Raw genomic sequence first — 22,817 nt, forward strand, 5'->3', positions numbered from 1 at the left:
CTTTCCGCTGGGATTGATCCGCGGATCAGTTCCAGCGGACAAATCCGGTCGTCTGTACGGCCTAGCGGATATTTATCCGCGGAGATTCTTTGGGCCGATCGATTTGAAGCGGATATAAATTTCTTAGCATGCTAAGAATCTATCCGCTTGAATCGGCTCCAGCGGATTGATCCGGTGGTCTGTACAGACTCACCGGATCAATCCGTCCGCTCCCCTCCCTCGCATGCGTCGTAATGATTCGACGCATGCGTGGAAGTACTTACCTTCCAGCGTCGCGCACACGTCACTGCGGATGAATTCCGCACGGATTTTGATCCGATGGTGTGTACACGCCATCGGATCCAAATCCGGAGGAGGAATCTCCGCTGGTAACGATCCGGCGGATCGTTTCCAGCGGAGATCCGGTGGTGTGTACGTGGCCTTACAGGTTACCACTTTAGATTTACACAGGAGGTCTGGTGCACATGAGCGCAGGTGGAACTTTACATTTAATTTTTTTGATCACTTTTATTGTAATGTAAACATCCCTTATGACAGCAATAAACATGTGACAGGTACTCTTTATGGAGAAACCTTTAGACCCCAGATCTCTCCCCCACCCTTAAAAGCATTTTATCACACCAAGATGTGGGGTGTCATTGCTTCCGGGCTACTATATCATAGATCCCAACAAAACCGATCCGTTTTTGGTGGGCTCTATAATCAGCCGGGGGAAGCGCCGGCTGGTTGATTGGGACTCCTAATGTGTTTTATTGTTTATAAAGTTGCAAATCTCTACCCAGGTAAATGACATACGAGCAGTCTTTATTTAGAACAACAACACTTTACACTTGCTAAAGTTTCTTGGTAAATATATTGGCCCGGATTCAGAAAGGAGATACGACAGCGTATCTCCGGATACGCCGTTGTATCTCTGAGTGTACGGCGTCGTATCTATGCGACTGATTCATAGAATCAGTTACGCATAGATTTCCCTAAGATCCGACCGGCGTAAGTGTCTTACACCGTCGTATCTTAGGCTGCATATTTACACTGGCCGCTAGGTGGCGCTTCCGTATATTTACGCAAGGAATATGCTAATTAGGTATTTACGCCGATTCAGAAATGTACGTCCGCCCGGCGCATTTTTTTACGTCGTTTACGTTTCGGCTTTTTCCGGCGTAAAGTTACCCCTGCTATATGAGGGGTATCCTATGTTAAGTATGGACGTCGTTCCCGCTTCGAGTTTTGAAAATTTTCCGTCGTTTGCGTAAGTCGTTCGTGAATAGGGCTGTACATAAGTTACGTTCACGTCTAAAGCAATGACGATTTGCGGCTTAATTTCGAGCATGCGCACTGGGATTCTTTCATGAACGGCGCATGCGCCGTTCGCAAAAAAAACGTACAGTACGTGGCGTCACCTGAAATTTAAATAAAACACGCCCACATCATCCAGATTTGAATTAGGTGGGCTTACGCCGGACCACATACGTTACGCGGCCGTAACTTAGGGCGCAAGTTCTTTCTAAAAATGGACATGCAGAGGAATGTACTACCCTTTAGTAGTCATGGGGAGATGACATTAATTGTTAAGGGCACCCCCATGCATCTACATACACACACATTTTTGTGTGCGCCACACCGTTTGGTGCTGCAGCACCTTTCATTTGGTATTTTTTTCTGGACCCGACTCTGAGTTAGTCGGATGTAAATGTATGCACACCTGTTTACATCCATCTTCGCATAGTTTTATAGAGCTTCCAAATAGTTTTTCAGGTGGACCTGATCGTAGCAACCACTTCAAAGGGGCCTTATACAGGTAGAAGCTAAAGAGTGTTAACAAATACTGCTATTCACACATGCCTTGGTTAGTGGATAGATTTTATTAAAAGGTTCACATAATGCATGGTAATAAACAATGAGACTGCTATGAAAATGCATGTTTACGTGATGTGTTATTTGACATAGGAGGGGACTGTGGGGCAATGATCACTGAGGATAATGTCTGTAATAGAAAAAGAAAGGAATGAGATGAGAATGATGATGTTGCGTTATTTTTAACAATGAAAGAATTATAATACTGACAATAAAATAAAGATGATACTCTATAAAATGAATACAAAAGCAGCACAAAAGTGGAGGTGTGACCTCAAGCAGCACAAAAGTGGAGGTGTGACCTCAAGCAGCACAAAAGTGGAGGTGTGACCTCAAGCAGCCATTTCAGCTTTAACTAGACAAAAAAAAGTGACAGATGCAACATCTTGGTTTGCTATTGGCAACACCTCTTTTAATTTATCTACATGTATAATGCAAATCCAGAGAGGTAAATAGTTAAAAAAAAAAAAAATAGAATCTGTGCTAGAAGTAGGGAAAAGGCCATCCACAAATGGAAGCCTCCACAAGGGGATTACAAGTAAAATCCAGCAGGAGCTACAGAGTATAAAAGAGAAGAGAAGCACCTTTAAGTGTAGTAATATGTTGCTAAATGTTGTGCCTTCATTAAATGTAATAATATTGCTACACTCAGGCCTTGTACAGACGAGCGAACATGTCCGATGAAAAGCCGCTACGTTTTCATCAGACATGTCCGCTCTGAGATTTTGGTCTGATGGTTGTACACACCATCAAACCAAATTCCCCGCAGACAGACAGCACGGTGACGTGGCGGTGACGTTGACGCCGCCACGTCCACAAACCCGGAAGTTCAATGCTTCCACGCATGTGTCGAATCATTTCGACGCCATGCGTGGGTTCTCGGGCCAGCGGACATGTCCGATGAGTCGTACTGACCATCGGACATGTTCGACGGACAGGCTTCCAGCGGACAAGTTTCTTAGCATGCTAAGAAACTTTTGTCCGCTGGAAACCTGTCCGCTAGGCTGGAAAATTGTCCGGTCGGCCCTACACACGACCGAACATGTCCGCGGAAACTGGTCCGGTCGTGTGTACGAGGCCTCAGAGGTGCTTCTCTTTTATACTCAGTTGTGACATGACGCTACTTGTATATCAAGATATCGCTTGTATATCAAGTCAAAATGTAATAACAAATTTTGCTTGTCTTGCAAAACGCTCTCAAACCAAGGTTTTACTGTATATGAAAAACAGAATGCATGTATTGTATATGAATCATATATAAAACAATTAAGTCCTATTAACTGTGATAATATATTGAATCAAAAAAGTCCCAGAATAAAGTGTATTCCAATGAGAAAAAAATTATATCAACGAGAAAAAAAGGTCGTTTTCCAGTGACCAAAGAAAACCTTCCACCTTGAATCGTGAACACAACACCACTTTTGCTCAGTGCCTATAATGCACTCACCAGATCCTCAGAGGGCATTCTGAGGGAGTGACACACTGACGTCATGCCACCATTTGCAGGAATCAGAATTGGAGGCCATCTTAGTAAGTAGGTTTTGATTTGCTGTTTTTATAGTCCAGGTTATCCTTTTGGATGCATGCGATTATATGTGGATCCTTTACATTTTAATAAATTGCTATTATTATTCACAATTTATATAGCGCCAACAGTTTACGCAGTGCTTTACAATGTAGAGGGAGGACAGCACAATTACAGTACAATTCAAGACAGAAGGTACAGGAGTGATTTGATGAGGGTGGCTCAGGGATAGTTGTTGTGAGGTGGGTGTGGGATAGGCTTCCCTGAATAAATGAGTTTTCAGGGATCTCCTAAAGGTGGACAGGTAGGGGCTGATTGAACATACCGGGGAAGGGAATTCCAGAGGATGGGAGAGGCTCTGGAGAAGTCCTGAAGGTGTGCATGGGAGGAGGTAACAAGGGAGCTAGAGAGCAGGAGGTCCTGGGAGGAGCAGATAGTGATGTGGGCCATGGAGAGGAGTTGATCAACTTCATCGGTGGTAACAGGGTAAAAGGAGGAGAGTATTGAGTGTGGTGTTGGACCTGATGTGTTGAGTAGGGGAGGAATTTGAATGCTGGATATCTCCTTGCGAATTGTGTCGATTTTGCTTTTGAAATGGTTGGCAATCTGTTGAGCGGTAAGCAAGTTGGTGGGTGGGGGCAGTGGGGTACATAGTACTACACTATGAGACTCTTTGGTGTGGTTCCATACAGTATGAAGCTTCCCTCTGGCAAACATCAGAATTTTGGGCACCTATAGACCTATCTAGCAGTTGGGTGGTCATGTCTGAGATGCTGCAAGTCTTTATCTGTTATTGAAGCGCTGCTTACGGCCACATTATTAGCACTGAGCACAAGTGGTGTTGTGTTAGGCCCCGTACACACGACCGAACATGTCTGCTGAAACTGGTCCGCATACCAGTTTCAGCAGACATGTTCGGTCGTCTGTACGTCCGACCGGACAATTTTCCAGCGGATCGGACAGGTTTCCAGTGGACAAATGTTTCTTAGCATGCTAAGAAACATGTCCGCTGGAAGCCTGTCCGTCGGACATGTTCGTTCGTCTGTACAGACTCACCGGACATGTCCGCTCGGCCGAAAGCCCTCGCATGCGTCGAAGTGATTCGACGCATGCATGGAAGCATTGACCTTCCAGGGTCGCGCACGTCGCCGCGTCATCGGCGCGGCGACGGCGCGGCCACGTCACCGCGTATCCTGTACGCGGGGATTTTGGTTCGATGTTGTGTACAACCATCAGACCAAAATCCGACAGCGGACATGTCCGATGAAAACGGTCCGGCGGACCGTTTTCATCGGACAGTCTGTCCGTGTGTACGAGGCCTTAAGATTAAAGCTGGAAAGTTTTCTTTGGACACAGGAAGACAACCTTTTTTTCTCATTGATATTATTTATTTTCTTATTGGAATACACTTTATTCTGGAACTTTTTTGATTCAATATATTATCACAGTTAATAGGACTTTATTACTTTATATATGATATATAAACACGCATTGTTTTTTTTTTATATATATTAAAGCGGAGCTCCACCCTAAAGTGGAACTTCCACTCATCGGAACCCTCCCCCCCTCCGGTGTCACATTTGACACCTTTCAGGGGGTGCAGATACCAGGTATTTGCACCCACTTTCGGGAGTCCACTCTGCGGGGACCTGCGGGTAGTGCGTCAGCCGTTGTGTTCTGGGAAACACACGGCTCCCAGAACACAGCGGGGACCAGTGAGCGCGGCGCAGCGTGACTTGCGCATGCGCCGTAGGGAACCGGGCAGTGAAGCCGCAATGCTTCACTTCCTGATTCCCTCACCGAGGAGACGGTGGTGGGGGCAGCAGAGTGATGAGTGATTTCTCGTCTTCTGCTGCCGATGTCGCTGGACTCCAGGACAGGTAAGTGTCCTAATATTAAAAGTCAGCAGCTGAAGTATTTGTAGCTGCTGGCTTTTAATATTTGTTTGTACAGCGGAGCTCCGCTTTAAGGTTTGTATAGAGGCCCTGCACATTATTGTTTATACATTCAGAGAGGTACTCTTTGTTGAGAAAAGAGACTGTAAGGTACCATATCCCGATATAACAAAACCATTATAACCATGAACAGAAGAGAGAAAAAACAAACTGTCTTGATTAGATACTCATGCAGGGGGGAAAATGAAAACTCACAGGAGTTAATTCCGTCCGTCTCTTTCTCTCTCATGGAAGACAATACTGTCTGGGTTCAACACAATCTCTTCTTCCTGCTCAGGTTCACAGCTCTGCATGCAACAAAATATAAGCATAAGGAACTAAAAACCTGCAATCATAACAAAATGTCCAGGTGAACTTGTGACAAAATACAAAAACCTGCACAAAGATAAATTACAATTATCACCGGGTTAGGATTCCACCAATGGTAAAAGACGACTAATGTCCAACCTCAAATATATTACATATACAGGGTTGATGGGGTTACTACATATATATAAGATATACATACCTCCCAACATTTTGAAATGGGAATGAGGGACACCTACCAGCAAATGTATGTAGGCATAGGACACACCCCCTGTCACACCCCCTTAAAGGAGAATTTAGAAAAGGTTAATTAAATCCACAAGGGCTTTTTTACCACTACTATTCCTTTATATTGGCTTTTAAAATGTCCAAATGCAGCAAGTTAGAATTCGGATGAAAGGTTTAGCACTGGGAAACACTTTTTGAAACATAAAAGTGCATTTTATATACAGCTATATGGATCAGACCAAAATAAGGGACAAATGAGGAGGAAAGAGGGACAGAGGGACATTGCTCCAAATCAGGGACAATCCCTCAAAATCAGGGACAGTTGGGACCTATGAGATATATACTGTATGTAGTATAAACTTGAACGTAAGAAGATGATTGCGGGAGACTGAGGAGCAAATGAGACTCAGAGGAAGACCGTGATCAGTGCCGGCCCAAGACATTGTGCTGCCTGGTACCAAGAATGAAATGATGCACCCCCCCAAAAAAAATATTAAAAATCACGCCCAACAAAATGCACACATATCCATTATTTTATATCATGGTAACTAAAGTGGACCTGTCATGGTTCTATACATGTATATAGGAGTATAAAGAGGACCTGTCATGGCTCTATTCATGTATATAGAAGTATACAGAGGACCTGTAAAATAAGAAGACCTAATTAATTAAGACACCATTGGCTGCTTGAGACCAAATGTTTGTCACCAATTAGGTCAAGGGAAAGGGGAAAGGGGATTTTGGGGGGGACTATTCGCGGCACTGGTTAGACACAGTATAATAAAAAATAACAAGTATTTATTGAACATAAAACAGGTATCATAAAACAACATTTAAAGACAATCCCCACATTGCACAACAGTAAGTTATACACAAACTATGTCTGCATGACCTAATTGGTGACAAACATTTGGTCTCAAGCAGCCAATGGTGTCTTAATTAATTAGGTCTTCTTATTTTACATACTAATTGGGATGAAGGCACATGTTTATTTCATATACTCTTAGTATAAAAGAGACCATACTCACCCCTTTTTTTCAATTATACAGAGGACCTGTCATGGCTCTATACATGTATATAGGAGCATAGAAGGACCTGTCATAAAAGGACCTCTGTACCCCCACACACATTAGTTCCCCTCTGTACCCCCACCAGATCAGTTCCTCTCTGTACCCCCCCCCCCCCACACACACACACACACACACATTAGTTCCCCTCTGTACCCCCCCCAGATCAGTTCCTCTCTGTACCCCCCCCCCCACACACACATTAGTTCCCCTCTGTACCCCCCCCCACACACACACACACATGCATACATTAGTACACCTCTGTACCCCCCAAATCAGTTCCCCTCTGTACCCCCCCAGATCAGTTCCTCTGTACCCCCCCCCCCTTCACACACACACACATTAGTTCCCCTCTGTACCCCCCCCCCAGATCAGTTCCCCTCTGTACCCCCCCAGATCAGTTCCTCTCTGTACCCCCCCCCACACACACACACATTAGTTCACCTCTGTATCCCCCCAAATAAGTTCCCCCCATCAGTTTCTCTCTGTACCCCCCCTTCACACACACACATTAGTTCCCCTCTGTACCCCCCCCCCAGATCAGTTCCCCTCTGTACCCCCCCCCAGATCAGTTCCTCTCTGTACCCCCCCCCCCACACACACACACATTAGTTCACCTCTGTATCCCCCCAAATAAGTTCCCCCCATCAGTTTCTCTCTGTACCCCCCCCCCCCACACACACACATTAGTTCACCTCTGTACCCCCCCCCCAAATTAGTTCCCCTCTGTACCCCCAAATCAGTTACTCCCTGTACCCCCCCCACACATTAATTCATTAGTTCACCTCTGTCCCCCCCAAATCAGTTCCCTCCTTTTCCCCCTCGTAAATCAGTTCATCTCTGTACCCCCTTACACACACACACACACATTAGTTCCCCTCTGTACCCCGTACACAATACAATGATGCACTTGACAACAGCGGTGGTGGCCTCACCTCGAGGAGAGCGGCGCTGCTGCCTGTCCTCCCACCACAGTCCACAGATCACCGACAGACAGTCCAGGAAGAGCGAGGGGAAATTGCGGCAAGCCCGGACCTAACATGCAGGGCTTCCTTCCTAACATGACACGGCTTCTCCGGCTACGAGAGACACGTACGGCGAGTCCATAATTGACGGCACGCACGGCCTCGTCTCACCGCACCCCCCTCCTCCACACCGCCGTTCATTGAGAGCGGCTGCAGCCGTGTGTGTGTGAGCAAGCAGCCGTGTGTGTGTGTGTGTGAATGTAGAAGGGAGCGTGAGCGTGACACCCAGCACCGCTTAATGCCGCTTGGGGACAGGACAGAGCTAAAAAAAAACAGTCTGGCAGAGCGGGGGATGGAGAGGTGGCCGGGAATTAGCCTCACACAGTGGAGTGTGACGGCGGGTGGCAATTTGACAGTGGAGCGGGAAGTGGAGCTGGCGGGCGGGTGGCAATTTGCCGCCCCCTTGAAAGTGCCGCCTGGTACCATGGTACCAGCGGGTCCCATGGTAGGGCCAGCTCTGACTGTGATAAGATTGGTCACTTTAGGATGAATAAATATGAATTTCTTAGTATAATTGCCATTTAGCGAGCATAAAAATGGCATTACAGGTATTCCCATTGAAGTATATGGGGCCAAAAGCTCCAAGATCTGCCTTAAAAGTAGCTTATGTAGCTTTTGGAGCATCAGGAATCGAGCTACAGGTACCTGAGCATTCATATGTGAACAAGCACCAGCTGAGGCTGTTATTCATAGGCTGTGTGCTTTTTTTACCTCTTGGCAGGGCTTTTTTCTCAAACAATAGGTGCTGGAACTTAACCACGGCCCCATAAAAAAAGCCCTCCTCTTGGTGTCAGGAATACTTGTCAGAAATGACTCATGCAGATAGAAGAGGAACGAGGCAGCATACAGAAATGACACTAATAGCTGGATTTAGGTAGATGCGCGCATTTTTACGGCGGCGTAGCGTATCGTATTTACGCTATGCTGCCTTAAGTCAGAGAGGCAAGTGCTGTATTCTCAAAGCATTTGTCTCCTAAGTTACAGCGGCATAGCGTAAATGGGGCCGGCGTAAGCGCGCCTAATTCAAATGAGGATGGGGGGGCATGTTTTATGTAAATGGGTGGTGACCCGACGTGATTGACGTTTTTTACGAAAGGCGAATGCGCCGTCCGTGTACATATCCCAGTGTAAATTACGTCGAGCCCCATTCACGGACGACTTACGCAAACAACGTAAAATTTTCAAATTTCGACGCGGGAACGACGGCCATACTTAACATTGACTAGGCCAGCTATTTGTTCGACTAACTTTACGCTGGAAAAAGCCATACGTAAACGTCGTAAAAAAAATGCGCCAAGGTCTTAGCAAACAGGATACAACAACATATCCCAGATTTAATAAACCTGGACCAGGTGGGATTTGTCCCTACCAGGGAAGCACTAGACAACACAATCAAGGCAATTAACCTGGCGCAGTTAGCCAACTCAACACAGACGCAATGCGTATTTTTCAATACGGACGCAGAGAAGGCCTTTGACAGGGTGAGGTGGAGTTACATGAGGGCAGTCCTAAAATACGGCGGCTTTGGGAACAAAATAATACAGTGGATATTCTCCATGTATTCAGGCTTAACAGCCCAGGTACGGGCCAACGGAAATCTGTCTGAGCCCCTCACGATCTCAAATGGGACAAGACAGGGCTGCCCTCTGTCTCCACTTCTATTTGCCCTGTCACCAGAGCCTTTTTTGTGTACGCTACGAGTAAACTCTAATATTTCAGGCATACAAATAGGGAAGAACCACTGTAAAATTACAGCCTATGCAGACGATATGTTGTTCAGTCTTACAAATCCGTTGATCACAATTCCAGAATTAATGAAGGAATTTGAGAGATACGGATCTTTATCGAACCTACGTATCAATTTTAATAAATCGGAAGCGATGGGGGTAAACGTCCCACATATAGCGATAAACTATCTAAAACAAAAATTTAAGTTTGAGCCCTGGTTCACACTGGGCTGCGGGAGTGAAGCCGTGCGAGTTCAGCTGAACTCGCACGATTTCACTCCCGCCGGCAGTCCCGATTTCGGCCGCGATTTAAGAGACATCTGTGCAGGTTTCTGCACAGATGTCAATGTAAATCGCGGCCAGAAATCGCAAAAAGTAGTACAGGAACTACTTTTTGAAATCGGTGCAGCGCCGCAGATGCGGCGTCGCACCGATTAGGACGGTGTCATTGCCGGCAAATGCCGCCGATTTGAGATGCGATTTCACATGTGAAATCGCATCTCAAATCGAAGGAAATCGTACCCAGTGTGAACCTGGGCTAAATGGACTTATAATGCTCTGACATACCTTGGTATACAACTAGCAGGGAAGGTGGAGAAGATCTTTGAGCTGAACTTCCCACCCCTCTTACAGAAAGTAAAGATCTTATTGGATAAGTGGAACCAGGGTTTTCATAGCTGGCTAGGACGCTGCAATATTATTAAGATGAACATACTCCCGAAAATCTTCTATTTATTACAAACATTACCAATACATATTCCATCAAAGTATTTTAAACAGTGTCAGAGAGTGATCTTTGAGTTCATATGGGCACATAAGAACCCCCGGATACATAGGAAACAACTAATGAGCACTAAGCAGCAGGGAGGACTGGGAGTCCCAGATATAAGGAAATATTATTACGCAACACATCTGAACAGGCTAATAGACTGGAATAGGCATTCAGATACAAAGCTATGGGTACAAATCGAACAGGCGCAATTTAAAACACCTCTAGAAAGAGCACCGTGGTGGTTTGCCACACTCCCTAAAGAAATGAATAAAAATCCAATAGTGGGTAACACGGTGAGGATCTGTGCAGCAGCACTACCTATGATGGGCATCGAGCCCAGGACCTCCCCACTATACCCAGTGATAGGTAACCCCCTCTTCCCATCGGGAAACAAAGACGGAGCATTCCGGCAGTTGAGGAAAAGAGAGTGTACACAAGTAGCAAGGTATATCCACATGGGAAGATGGGTAACCATAGCGGAACTGATGGAAATAGGAAATGTATTCCGTTTGAAATTCTGGAATGCAATTCAGATAGTTCACTTCCTGAACACTTTGCCAAATCCAGAGAGCTTTGAAAGACCACTCATGAAATTCGAGAAAATATGTAATGAACAAGGAACATTACTACATAGTCTTTCAATAAGCTATGAGTTATTAGTGCGATCAGGAGGTTGCCCTCTGAGGTGCGTTCAGGAATGGGAAAGGGAATTGGAGAAGTCCTTCAGTCCGGAACAGCGACAATGCATATACAGGCGAACACACGAAACATCAATATGTGTGAGAATACAAGAGACAAACTATAAGATCTTCACGAGATGGTATAGGACACCAGAAAAGTTAAGCAACCTTTTTGCAGAGGTATCAGATAAATGTTGGAGGTGCCAGGGAAGCAAAGGAACGATGCTACATATATTCTGGGAGTGCCCAATGCTAAGGAGTTTTTGGGCAGAGATTAAAAGAGCTTTACAGTTTTGCTTAGATTATGAGATTCCGGAAGATCCGGAATTCTATCTTCTGCATTTAAACCAAATACCAGAAAAAGCCTATAGGGAAATGATTATATGCCATCTATTAGATGCCGCTAAGGCCTGGATAACGAAGAGGTGGAAGTCACCAGTTCCACCAACAGCGGAGATGTGGATATGTAAAGTTAGGGAAATAAGCAAATTAGAAGAGTTAGTCCTGACAACACAATATAAAAGGGAAAAATATTTAAGAACTTGGACTCCCTGGAAGTCCTATATGGACTACAAGGGGGAAGGTTAAGGGGGATAAGGCCGAATGGTATAGAAGGAGCCCAGGAACTTGGATTGGGTATATGTGGGATTTAATGAGAAACCACAGGAATATGGAGAGGGGTCGGAGGAGAGGGAAGTAGGGTGGGTTGGTTTTTTTTTTCTCCCTTTCTTCTTCTTTCTCTCTCAGGGATGTTTGGAAAGGGGAGAGATACGTAAGAAGGAGATATATGTTTGATTTTGACAACAAGGTAAAAGGGGATGTATAATAATAAGATGGACTGTGACTGTTGTTTTGTAAAAATGTTCTGTTATGTATTATGTTTTTTTATTTTTTATTTTTTTATATATATGTGTTGTACTGATTTGTTTTAAAATAAAAAAATAATTATAATCGAAAAAATAAATAAATGCGCCAGGCGCACGTACGTTTCTGAATCGGCGTATCTAGTCATTTGCATATTCTACGCCAAACTCAACGGAAGCGCCACCTAGCGGCCAGCGTAAATATTGCACCCTAAGATACGACGGCGTAGGAGACGTACGCCGCTCGTATCTTAGCCAAATTTAAGCGTATCCGGTACACTTAAATTTAGGACGGCGTAGATTCAGGGTTACGTCGGCGTATCTACTGATGCTCTGGATTGAGACAATCGAAGGATATGCCACTTTAAGCTTCAGTTTAAAGTATTATACTAAATGTTTTGTAGCAAAGGAAAGGCAAGCACACAGTCTGGTGATGTAGCTCCGTGTAGGATCTTCTATTCATGACAGATAAACTCACCATATAATGTCCTAAGCCAACTGTAGGGTTATGCAAGATGGTGATAAAGAGACAAATACCATAAGGCACATATCCCAAACTCCTGGAAAATGGTGGAGAATAATGCAAATATAATACCAATTGGCTCCAACGTCCACAGGCTAAAAAAAATTTTTATATCTGGATGACCATGACGGTATCAAAACTTTCAGAATAAAAGGCCAAGTAAATTTAAGGGACGCAAATCATTAGATCCTCTTTATTGAAAACAATATGATGAAAGGTGATCCACCATCATGACACCATGATGGTCATCCCGATATTGACTTTTAGCCTAAAGTGGACTTTGGAGATGGTTGGTAATATGGGCCAGATTCACAGCAGAGATACGACGGAGTATCTCAGATACTCCGTCGTATCTCTCAGAGTATCTATGCGACTGATTCATAGAATCAGTTACGCATAGATAGCCCTAAGATCCGACAGGTGTAATTGTTTTACACTGTCGGATCTTAGGATGCAGTACCGCGGCCGCCGCTGGGGGGAGTACGCGTCGTAAACCAGCGTCGGGTATGCAAATTAGGAGTTACGGCGATTCACGGCGGTTTTTCGCATTCGCTACGTCGCTGCTAGTCTAGTTTTCCGTCGCAAAGTTAGTCGTCGTTTTGGGTGCCCTAACTTTACACAGCACACGTATGTGCTGTATAAAGTATGGCCGTTGTTCCCGCGTCGAAATTTAAAAATTCACGTCGTTTGCGTAAGACGTCCAGGAATACGGAAGTACGCTACGCACGTCGCCGTTCGAAAAAATGACGTCACTTTGCGCAAAGCACGGCGGGAATTTCGAAACGGAGCATGCGCAGTAGGTCCGGCGCGGGAGCGGGCCTAATTTAAATGGCACATGCCCCTTTAAATTATGCGGGCTTACGTGAATCAGGCACTTGCGATGAAACCTTGAGGCGGTGTAACGTATCTACGATACGTTACGCCGCCGCAGTTCTACGTGAATCTGGCCCTATATGCCTATTATCCCCCACAATTGTCCCTAACAGGACTTTGGGATATGTGCTTTGTGGAATTTGCCACTTTATTACCATCTTGCATAATCTTATGCCGCGTACACACGACCGTTTTTCATGACGAGAATAATGCAATTTTTTAAATTGGTCATTAAAAACGACCATGTGTAGGCTCCAGAGCATTTTTTTTTACGTGAAAAATGGGCATTACAAATTTAGAACATGCTCTATTTTTTCCAGTTGTGAAAAACGGTCGTGTGTAGGGTTTAACGACGGGAAAAAAACGTGCATGCTCAGAAGCAGGTTATGAGAAAGGAAATTTGCATAATCAGCCCAAAGGGTGTCGCCAATCGAATGGAACTTCCCCTTTATAGTGCCGTCGTACTTGTTGCTCGAGCATTTGTTTTTCACGATCGTGTGTATGCAAGGCAGGCTTGATAAGAATCACGTCGAGAAAAACTTGACATGAAAAACATGACATGAAAAATGGTCGTGTGTACGCGGCTTTACAATTGTCTTAGGGCATTATATGATAGGTTTATCTGCCATGAACAGAAGATCCTTTACGGAGCTACATCACTGTGTACACTTGCCTTTATTTTTGCTTCTTCGCCATTCCATAGATACGCCTTGGTTTATGCTAACAGCACCAGCACAGCATGGACATTATTAGCTAGATTCAGGTAGGCAGGCTTATCCTTGCGGCGGCGTAGTGTATCGTGTTTACACTACGCCGCCGTAAGTTAGCGAGGCAAGTACATGATTCACAAAGTACTTGCCTGCTAAGTTACGGCGGCGTAGCGTAAATGTGGCGGGCGCAAGCGCGCCTAATTCAAAATAGGCTGAGGGGGCGTGTTTTATGTTAATTTGGGTCGACCTGACGTGATTGCCTTTTTTGTGGAACGGCGCATGCGCCGTCCGTGTACATATCCCAGTGTGCATTGCGGCTAAGTACGGAGCACGGTCCTATTGGTTTCGACGTGAACGTAAATGACGTAAATCCCTATTCACGGACGACTTACGCAAACGACGTAAAATTTTCGAATTTCGACGCAGGAACGACGGCCATACTTAACATTACTATTCCAGCTATTTGATGGAATAACTTTAGGCCTGATAATGCATTACGTAAACGGCGTATCTGTACTGCGTCGGCCGAGCGTACGTTCGTGAATAGGCGTATCAACTGATTTACATATACTACGCCGACCGCAATGGAAGCGCCACCTAGCGGTCAGCCTAAAAATTACACTTTATGATACGACCGTGTAAGACACTTGTATCTGAGCCTAATTTAAGCGTATCTGGTTACCAGAATACACTTAAATTAGCGTTGGCGCAGATTCAGACTTAGGCTGGCGTATCTACTGATGCGCCAGCCTAAGTCTTTCTGAATCTAGCTACTAATAACCACTGTACTCCGGTTTGTTTTTGGCATCGATAATCATTTGTGTTTTTGTTTACAAAATGTTTTTTTTACCTGCGCTGCGCTGCATGCCCCAGATCCACACATTTTCTTCTTACTCTGTAACTCCCGGGAGACCACACAAAGAAACTCTGGTTGTCCTTCACTGCTGTAATTATATGGGGAGCCCACATTCACCAACTGCAGAAATTGTACAAACAAATATGAGAAAATAAGTAAAAAAAAAACGCTAATCTGTACATTCACTTTCATAACTAAAGGGGGGCTGTTACTTTTCCCATTTATGTTCTCTTGACAGGCTAGACCTCCCTCCCTACAAACGGATACTCACCTATGCTGCACCCTGGCTATGGAGGAACATTTGACCTTCTCTCCTTGCTCCAAAGATGCAGGACTTGGACCAATCGCCAGGCCCAAACTATAAAAGAGAGAAGGTCATTGCCCTGTGAAAACACAGTGACAGGCTAACATACACAGAGGGATAAGAACCACAAAGGTTCAAAGCCAAACTTTTTTTTTTCTTTGGATGGAAATGGGAAGAGTAAATGTATTTGTTAAAGTGGTAATAAACCAAAAGCAAACCTTATATGACAGCTTACCATTTCTTAAATGTGATGGCGGCATTCATTTTCTTTTTAGGGCTTTCTTTCTTCTATTTTCAGCTGGAGATCCAGACAACAAGTCTGTTATTTTTTTAAAGCACAAGCTCTCCAACAGAATTGATCAAAAATAGAGATGAGACTAACCATTGGCAGGGGTGCTTACAATGGTCAACTTTTGTTTATTTTTGCAAAATCTTTATTGCAAAAGGATAAAACGGTTTGCTGTAACTGTTTATAAGATGTGAGCTTGAGTTTGGTTTCAATTTGTTGGTATATCTAAATCTGCTAGTACATCTAACACTCCTCTCCCCCCAGACTGACAATTCTGCTGTCTGCTGTGCCTCCTGTTCTCCTTCATCCAGAGTGGGGGGGGGCACGCTAACACAGGAGTGTTACTAGCCAGATCACAAGGTAAAAACAGAGGGGGAAAAAAAGCCTAATGCCGCGTACACACGACCGTTTTTCATGACGAGACAAATGCCATTTTTTTAAATTAGTCGTTAAAAACGGTCGTGTGTGGGCACCAGAGCATTTTTTTCGATGTGAAAAATGGGCATTAAAAATTTAGAACATGCTCTATTTTTTCTCGTCGTTTTTCACGTTGTCGTTTTTCTTGGCGTGAAAAAGACGGAAAATTTGCATAATCAGCCCAAAGGGTGGCGCCATTCGAATGGAACATCCACTTTATAGTGATGTTGTACGTGTTGTAGGTCACCTCGCTTTGCTCAAGCATTTTTTTTCATGATCGTGTGTATGCAAGGCAGGCTTGACAAGAATCTAGTCGAGAATAACTTATTTTTTTTCCATTAAATGAACAATGGTCGTGGGTACACGGCTTAACCACTTAAGGACCGCCTAACGCCGATATACGTCGGCAGAATGGCACAGCTGGGCACAAGCACGTACCTATAGGTCCTCTTTAAGTGCCCAGCCGTGGGTCACGCACAGGTGACCCGGTCCGAAGCTCCCGATCGCCGCCGGGGTCCAGCGATCGGTCACAGGAGCTGAAGAAGGTGTAAACAAACCTTCCCCGTTCTTCACAGTGGCACGGTCATTGATTGTCTGTTCCCTGATATAGGGAAAGGTGATCAATGACGTCACACGTCCAGCCCCGCCCCCTACTGTTAGAAACACATATGAGGTCACACTTAACCCCTTCAGCGCCCCTAGTGGTTAACTCCCAAACTGCATTTGTCATTTTCACAGTAAATAATGCATTTTTATAGCACTTTTTGCTGTGAATATGACAATGGTCCCAAAATGTGTCAAAATTGTCCGATGTGTCCGCCATAATATCGCAGTCATGAAAAAAATCGCTGATCGCCGCCATTAGTAGTAAAAAAAAAATATATTAATAAAAATGCAATAAAACTATCCTCTATTTTGTAAACGCTATAAATTTTGCGCAAACCAATCGATAAACGCTTATTGCAATATTTTTTTTACCAAAAATAGGTAGAAGAATACGTATCGGCCTAAACTGAGGAAAACATTTTTTTTTTTAGATATTTTTGGGGGATATTTATTATAGCAAAAAGAAAAAAATATTGCATTTCTTTCAAAATTGTCGCTCTATTTTTGTTTATAGCGCAAAAAATAAAAACCGCAGAGGTGATCAAATACCACCAAAAGAAAGCTCTATTTGTGGGGGAAAAAAAGACGCCAATTTTGTTTGGGAACCACGTCGCACGACCGCACAATTGTCATTTTTAAGCGACGCAGTGCCGAATCGCAAAAAGGGGCCTGGTCCTTTACCTGCATATTGGTCCGGGTCTTAAGTGGTTAAGGAATGAAAATGGATGCAGCCACCACATCCATTAATTGATTAGCTGCAATATATATATATATATATATATATATATTGGTGTTTAATACTGATTTAGGCATTTATGGCTGTCTGTGACCCTGTTGAGCAGATGTCTCCTACTTCCTGTCCTTGGGACCACAGGACAAGAAATAGGGAAAGCAGTAGTCATTGAGAGTGGAAAACACAGCCAGTAATAATATTGTCTGCCAGAGGTTCTAACCCTTCACTTTTTTACTGGAAAAAAATATTTTGCTGCTGAGATTTCCCATCACTTTCTGTAGGATCACTTTCTATAAACGTGAGGCCCCGTACACACGTCCGAGGAACTCGACGGGCAAAACTCATCGTTTTGCTCGTCGAGTTCTGTGTGAAGCCGCCGAGGATCTCGGCGAGCCAACTTTCCTCATTGAACAACGAGGAAATAGAGAACATGTTCTCTATTTGGCTCGACGAGTTTCTGGCTGAATTCTGCCGAGAAACTCGGTCGTGTGTACGGGGCCTGAGAGAAAAAGTCAGTGCTATGGTGTAACTAGCAGGCTGCTGGCAAAGTAGGGATTGATATACAAAACAAATCCTAAGAAATCTACATAAAAAGGTATTTGCCGTGCAAAATAAATATATGTACATCCAAATATAAAATCACTCTTCTATCGACAGTGTATATAATTAAAATGAATATGAATGATAGCTACAAATAATTAAACTTCCAATTGTACGTGAAAACTTGCTCCAAATAATAACAATGAACATGGTATACAATGAAGTACTCATAAAGAAAGTCTCTATATCAAAAAGTAATTTCAAATGTGAATGAAAACAAGACACAAAAAAGGTGCCATCCACCACCCAAGCCAATAAGCACCAAATCTTACAATGTGTGGTTGCTCACTGCCGCCCAGTGAATTGTACACTCACCAGAATCATCAGCTATAGCAAGTGTAGCTACAACAGCCTGATCGCTCTGAGCCACTGCTCTCTCCATGCTGTCCAAGGCTTGTAGCGGACACCATCTCTGTCCTTTCCTCACAGTGGGGTTATGCAGTGGTGTGACATCAGCACATAAGCTTTACCCTATGCATTTCGTCCAATAGGACGTCCTCAATGACCTCTCACTAACTGCAGTAAATATCTTTTCTACTCTATCCAAAACTCTAAGATCCAGCTGTGCAAATGACAACTGTCCCTGGCGATTAGAGGAGCTTTTCCCAAGGTGGTGTCTATAGGCATGTGCCTCCCAATGCTGCTTACAAATTACTCTTTCCCTACTGTGGATCCTCTTGTGGTGTACTGTAGATCTACCACCCCAAATAGTTGGGAGGAAAACTAAAAGTGATAGATATTTTATTTTCTATAACATATTTTTAATTACCCCCAACCCACCTGAAAGATTCAGTAATGGGCTTTACCTGCTCAAATTTCCAGTTGTCAGACATTGTAGAGACCATCTGTGCCAGCTCTGTTTCTTGACATTGCAGCACTCGATAAACATGCTTCGGTTGGGACTGAAAGAGAAACTCAACGATTTTAATTGGCATTAATATTAAATATTAAAGTGGATCTAAAAATGACCCATATAATACAGTCTGACACCAGAATTAACATGGTACCCTTCACATTTTTTTGCTTGAAGACCTGCCGATGGATTTTTTTTTTTTACTTTAATTTACAATACAATAAAAAAAAATTAAGAAGTTACAGCAAATTGTTTTAAAAAATAAAATTGTGGTGGGGGGGGGGGGGTAGAGCATAAAAACATAAATAAAAGGTGATTATGGTAAGCATTCCTATAAGTTCAATATAGTTTGTCTCAACACATGCAACTGTCAGTTTTTCTGGACAGCTGCATGTACATGTGCGGACAAAAATTATTTCTTTCAGTGCACAGAGGCTGCTCAGCTGTCAGTTAATTATCAGCCATTTGTTGTTTCCACAGTGACTCGCCTGGTTACCATTACTTGCCTCATTAGTCCAGCCTACAAGTAGCCCCTATTGGCTATTTAAACAGCTTTGCTCATTTCCTCTGTGCCCTTGCATGGTCTATGATCTCCAGTGTGGTCCTGTGTATGACTTGGCTTAGCTGACTTCTCTTCCAATACCTGTTCATGTTTTTGCTCCTTCCTACACTGACTTCTGCATTTCTGACCCCTGACTTGTTTGATTACCCACTCTGGTATTCTAACCCTGGCTTCAGTTTTTGACTACGTTCCTGAACTGTTATTTTTTGCTATTTTATTTAAGGTGTGATTTTGACTGCATTGTCTGTCTCCACCTGGTTTATGGTTCCATACCTCCCAACTGTCCCTGATTTGGAGCAATGTCCCTCTGTCCCTCATTACTCCTCATTTGTCCCTCATTTTGATCTGATCTATATAGATGTATATAAAATGCACTTTTAATCTATCAAAAAGTGTTTCCCAGTGCTAAACCTTTCATCCAATTTCTAAATTGCTGCATTTGTAAATTCCAAAGGCCAATATAAAGGAATAGTAGTGTTAAAAAAAGCACTTGTGGGTTAAACTAATCTTATTTTGTTGTACAATTCTCCTTTAAGGGGGCGTGGCAAAGGGGTGTGTCCTCTGCCTGAATACTTTTTGCTGATAGGCGTCCCTCATTCCCGTCTCAAAAAGTTGGGAGGTATGTGGTTCCTCATATGTAGCTTCAGTCCACAATACAAACGCAGCCTTTATGGGTCATATCACACATCCCAGAAAGCTTCAGGGCAATTTCCTCCAGTTGCATCTTGCGCATACTGTGAGCAATCAGAAATTCACAACTGGCTTCTGAATCCAAGATGGCTGCACAGGAATAGCCCTCTCATTCACCTCCTCCTCAGTGTACTCAGAAGTGTTACTTTCACTCTAAAGATTTTTAATGTGTACTTGGTTGGCACCATACAGCCCTTTGTTGGAAATAATACAGGATGAGCTATGCATCCACTGCCCATGCACACTATCTATCCTGTTCATTCCTTTGTGTGGGTGGATGTGTCTATCATAAGCATGGCTCCATACATTGAAAAGGTTCATGCACAGTGGACTCATGGCCCAGCCAGAAAAATTGCGTTATGCCTGGCAAGGCTAGACAGTAACAGTCTCTGGAGCATGGGTACACTAAGGCCCCATACACACGAGAGGATTTATCTGCGGATACGGTCCAGCGGACCGTATCCGCGGATAAATCCTCTCGAGGATTTGCGCGGATTTCCATGCGATGGAGTGTACTCACCATCGAATCGAAATCCGCGCCGAAATCCTCTGGCGATGACGTCTCGCGCTGTCATATAAGGAATTCCACACATGCGTCGAATCATTACGACGCATGCGGGGGATCCCTTCGGACGGATGTATCCGGTGAGTCTGTACAGACCAGCGGATCCATCCGTTTGGGATGGATTCTAGCGGATAGATTTGATAGCATGTCATCAAATATTTATCCGCTGGAAATCCATCCCAGGGGATAAATATCCGCGGAAACAGATCCGCTGGAGTGTACACACCATAGGATCTATCCGCTGAAACCCATTCGCTGGGATTTTTCAGCGGATGGATTCTATCGTGTGTATGGGGACTAAGGGTCAGGGGCTAAAAAGGTTCAAGCTGACTAAATGTGAAGCCGTCATTTAACTTTTCCCTGCCAGCAGGGTCATATGCTTTAAATAATAAATCAGCCCACCTCTGCTGGCAGGAAGGAGTTCCCGACGGGCCCATGTAGGCCCACCCCCTTCTCGATGCAAAGCCATCTGACACAACAGTTAGCAAGGAGATGGCTGCTTTGGAAGCAATGGCCTGTCTCTGGCTCCCAGTCTTTTCTTGAGGCAAGCAATGGCAAGAGAAATGCAAAGAAAGGTGTGGTGTGTAAGCCTCACCTCCCTCTGCTTTTCTCCTATGGGTGCTTGCCTTTAGACATGTACACAACAAAAATTTTCGTATTTTTTTGTTCCGTTTTGTCTGCACAACAAAAAATTCCGTATTTTTTTGTTCTGTTTCGCATCATTCCGTAGATTCGTAAAGATTCGTAATTTCGTAAGACTCAAGTTTTCCTATTCGGACCCGTTCGTATTTCGTAAGACGCAAGTTTTCCTATTCGGACCCGTTCGTATTTTCGTAACAGTTTTATTTTCGTTTATCTTGAATGACTCGTAATTCTGTCTAATTTATTTTCGTTGATTCAAAATTCGTAATTTTGTTGGATAATAATTTTCGTTTAATGGTTTGTAATTTTGTACTTTCGTAAATACATCGCAACACGCGGCTAATCCATATTAAGATATACTTTCTCTTAACCCCCGTACACACGTTCGGACTTTTTTCCAACAAACGTCAAAATGAGTGTTTTCCAAAAAATCCGACCGTGTGTACGCTCTATCGAACAAACTTTTTCGGTTTCAAAAGTCCAACTCCCTTCAGACAAAAATCCACGGAAAATTTTGTTTGAAGTCTGATCATGTGTACGAGGCTTTACACTGTACAATGTGACTCAGCACAAAAGAGATAAGCTGATTGGCTAAGATATTAAGTATCACTCACTAACTACACTGCCCAGGGCCCATTCGAAAGAACGATACAAGTACACAAATTTACGAACAGACAAAGAAACGGATTTACAAAACATACAAATGAAAATAAGAACATACAAATGAAAATACGAACAGACAAAGGATTTAAAATACGGAATGCAAATCGTTCGTTATAGATGTCATTTTCGTTCTTTTGCTTTTTCGGTGTTTCGTATTTTAGTAAGATTGTCCAATCATACGTTCGTATTTTCGCTTGTTCGTTATTTTGCTTATTCATAATTACGTAATTTTCGTATTTTGGTTCTTTCAGCTTTTCATATGCTCGATTTGTTACTAATGTACGAAAACTAACAAATTTGTACGAAAATCCATTAGTTACGAACGGGAACGCACATGTCTACTTGCCTTGGAGTCAGGGAGTCAGAGTCAAGGGCTCCCTAGGAAAGCAGCCATCTCCTTGATAGCTGCCATGATGAGTGGCTGTGCACCAATGGGACAAATTCTGCATGTACTTTCTCCGATCAGGAAATTAATAATGTAAAAAAAAAACAAGAACAGAGGAATACTTCTTTAAAGTATCTCAGCACCTTGAGCAAGCATTGAAGTATTTATTTAAAACAAACACCAAATTGATGGTTAATATTTGCATTTATTTATTTTCCATTAACAGGAATGCAGCACGAGGTGCAAGACTCTCATTCTTGGCTTAGGAATGCTTGCACTGGGACAAAGCAGGAAACTTAGATTGGAAGATTTCACTATTTACTTACTATTGTACACACACACAACTAAAACAGCAAGGTCTAACCACTTCAAACCACAAAATATAACTAAGTAAATTATTCCAGTGCAAACACCTCTGGAAGCAACAAGTTGCAAACATGCATTAAAGTACAAATGCGGCGCCCTAATGAACTTTGCTTAGCCGGTAAATATATTTTGGTGGACTTTGATTAACCAGCAAGCATTTAGAAAGAATTCTCTTTTA

General features: G+C 43.5%; 1 protein-coding gene across 1 annotated transcript in view; it reads right to left on the reverse strand.

Moving 5' to 3' along the window:
• Positions 1-1,843: 1,843 nt before the first annotated feature.
• KCTD17 (potassium channel tetramerization domain containing 17) overlaps positions 1,844-22,817 on the reverse strand; it is a 79,496-nt gene continuing 58,522 nt past the window's right edge. The window contains exons 4-7 of the mRNA XM_040359434.1: positions 18,720-18,815; positions 14,959-15,084; positions 5,530-5,621; positions 1,844-1,984 (exon numbers count right to left, since the gene is read on the reverse strand). Coding sequence (XP_040215368.1) covers positions 5,535-5,621; positions 14,959-15,084; positions 18,720-18,815 — 309 coding nt within the window. The 3' untranslated portion in view covers positions 1,844-1,984; positions 5,530-5,534. The remainder of the gene's footprint in view (positions 1,985-5,529; positions 5,622-14,958; positions 15,085-18,719; positions 18,816-22,817) is intronic.

This window comes from Rana temporaria, chromosome 7 (genome assembly GCF_905171775.1).
Source record: "Rana temporaria chromosome 7, aRanTem1.1, whole genome shotgun sequence".
In the NCBI taxonomy this organism is placed as follows: Eukaryota; Metazoa; Chordata; class Amphibia; order Anura; family Ranidae; genus Rana; species Rana temporaria.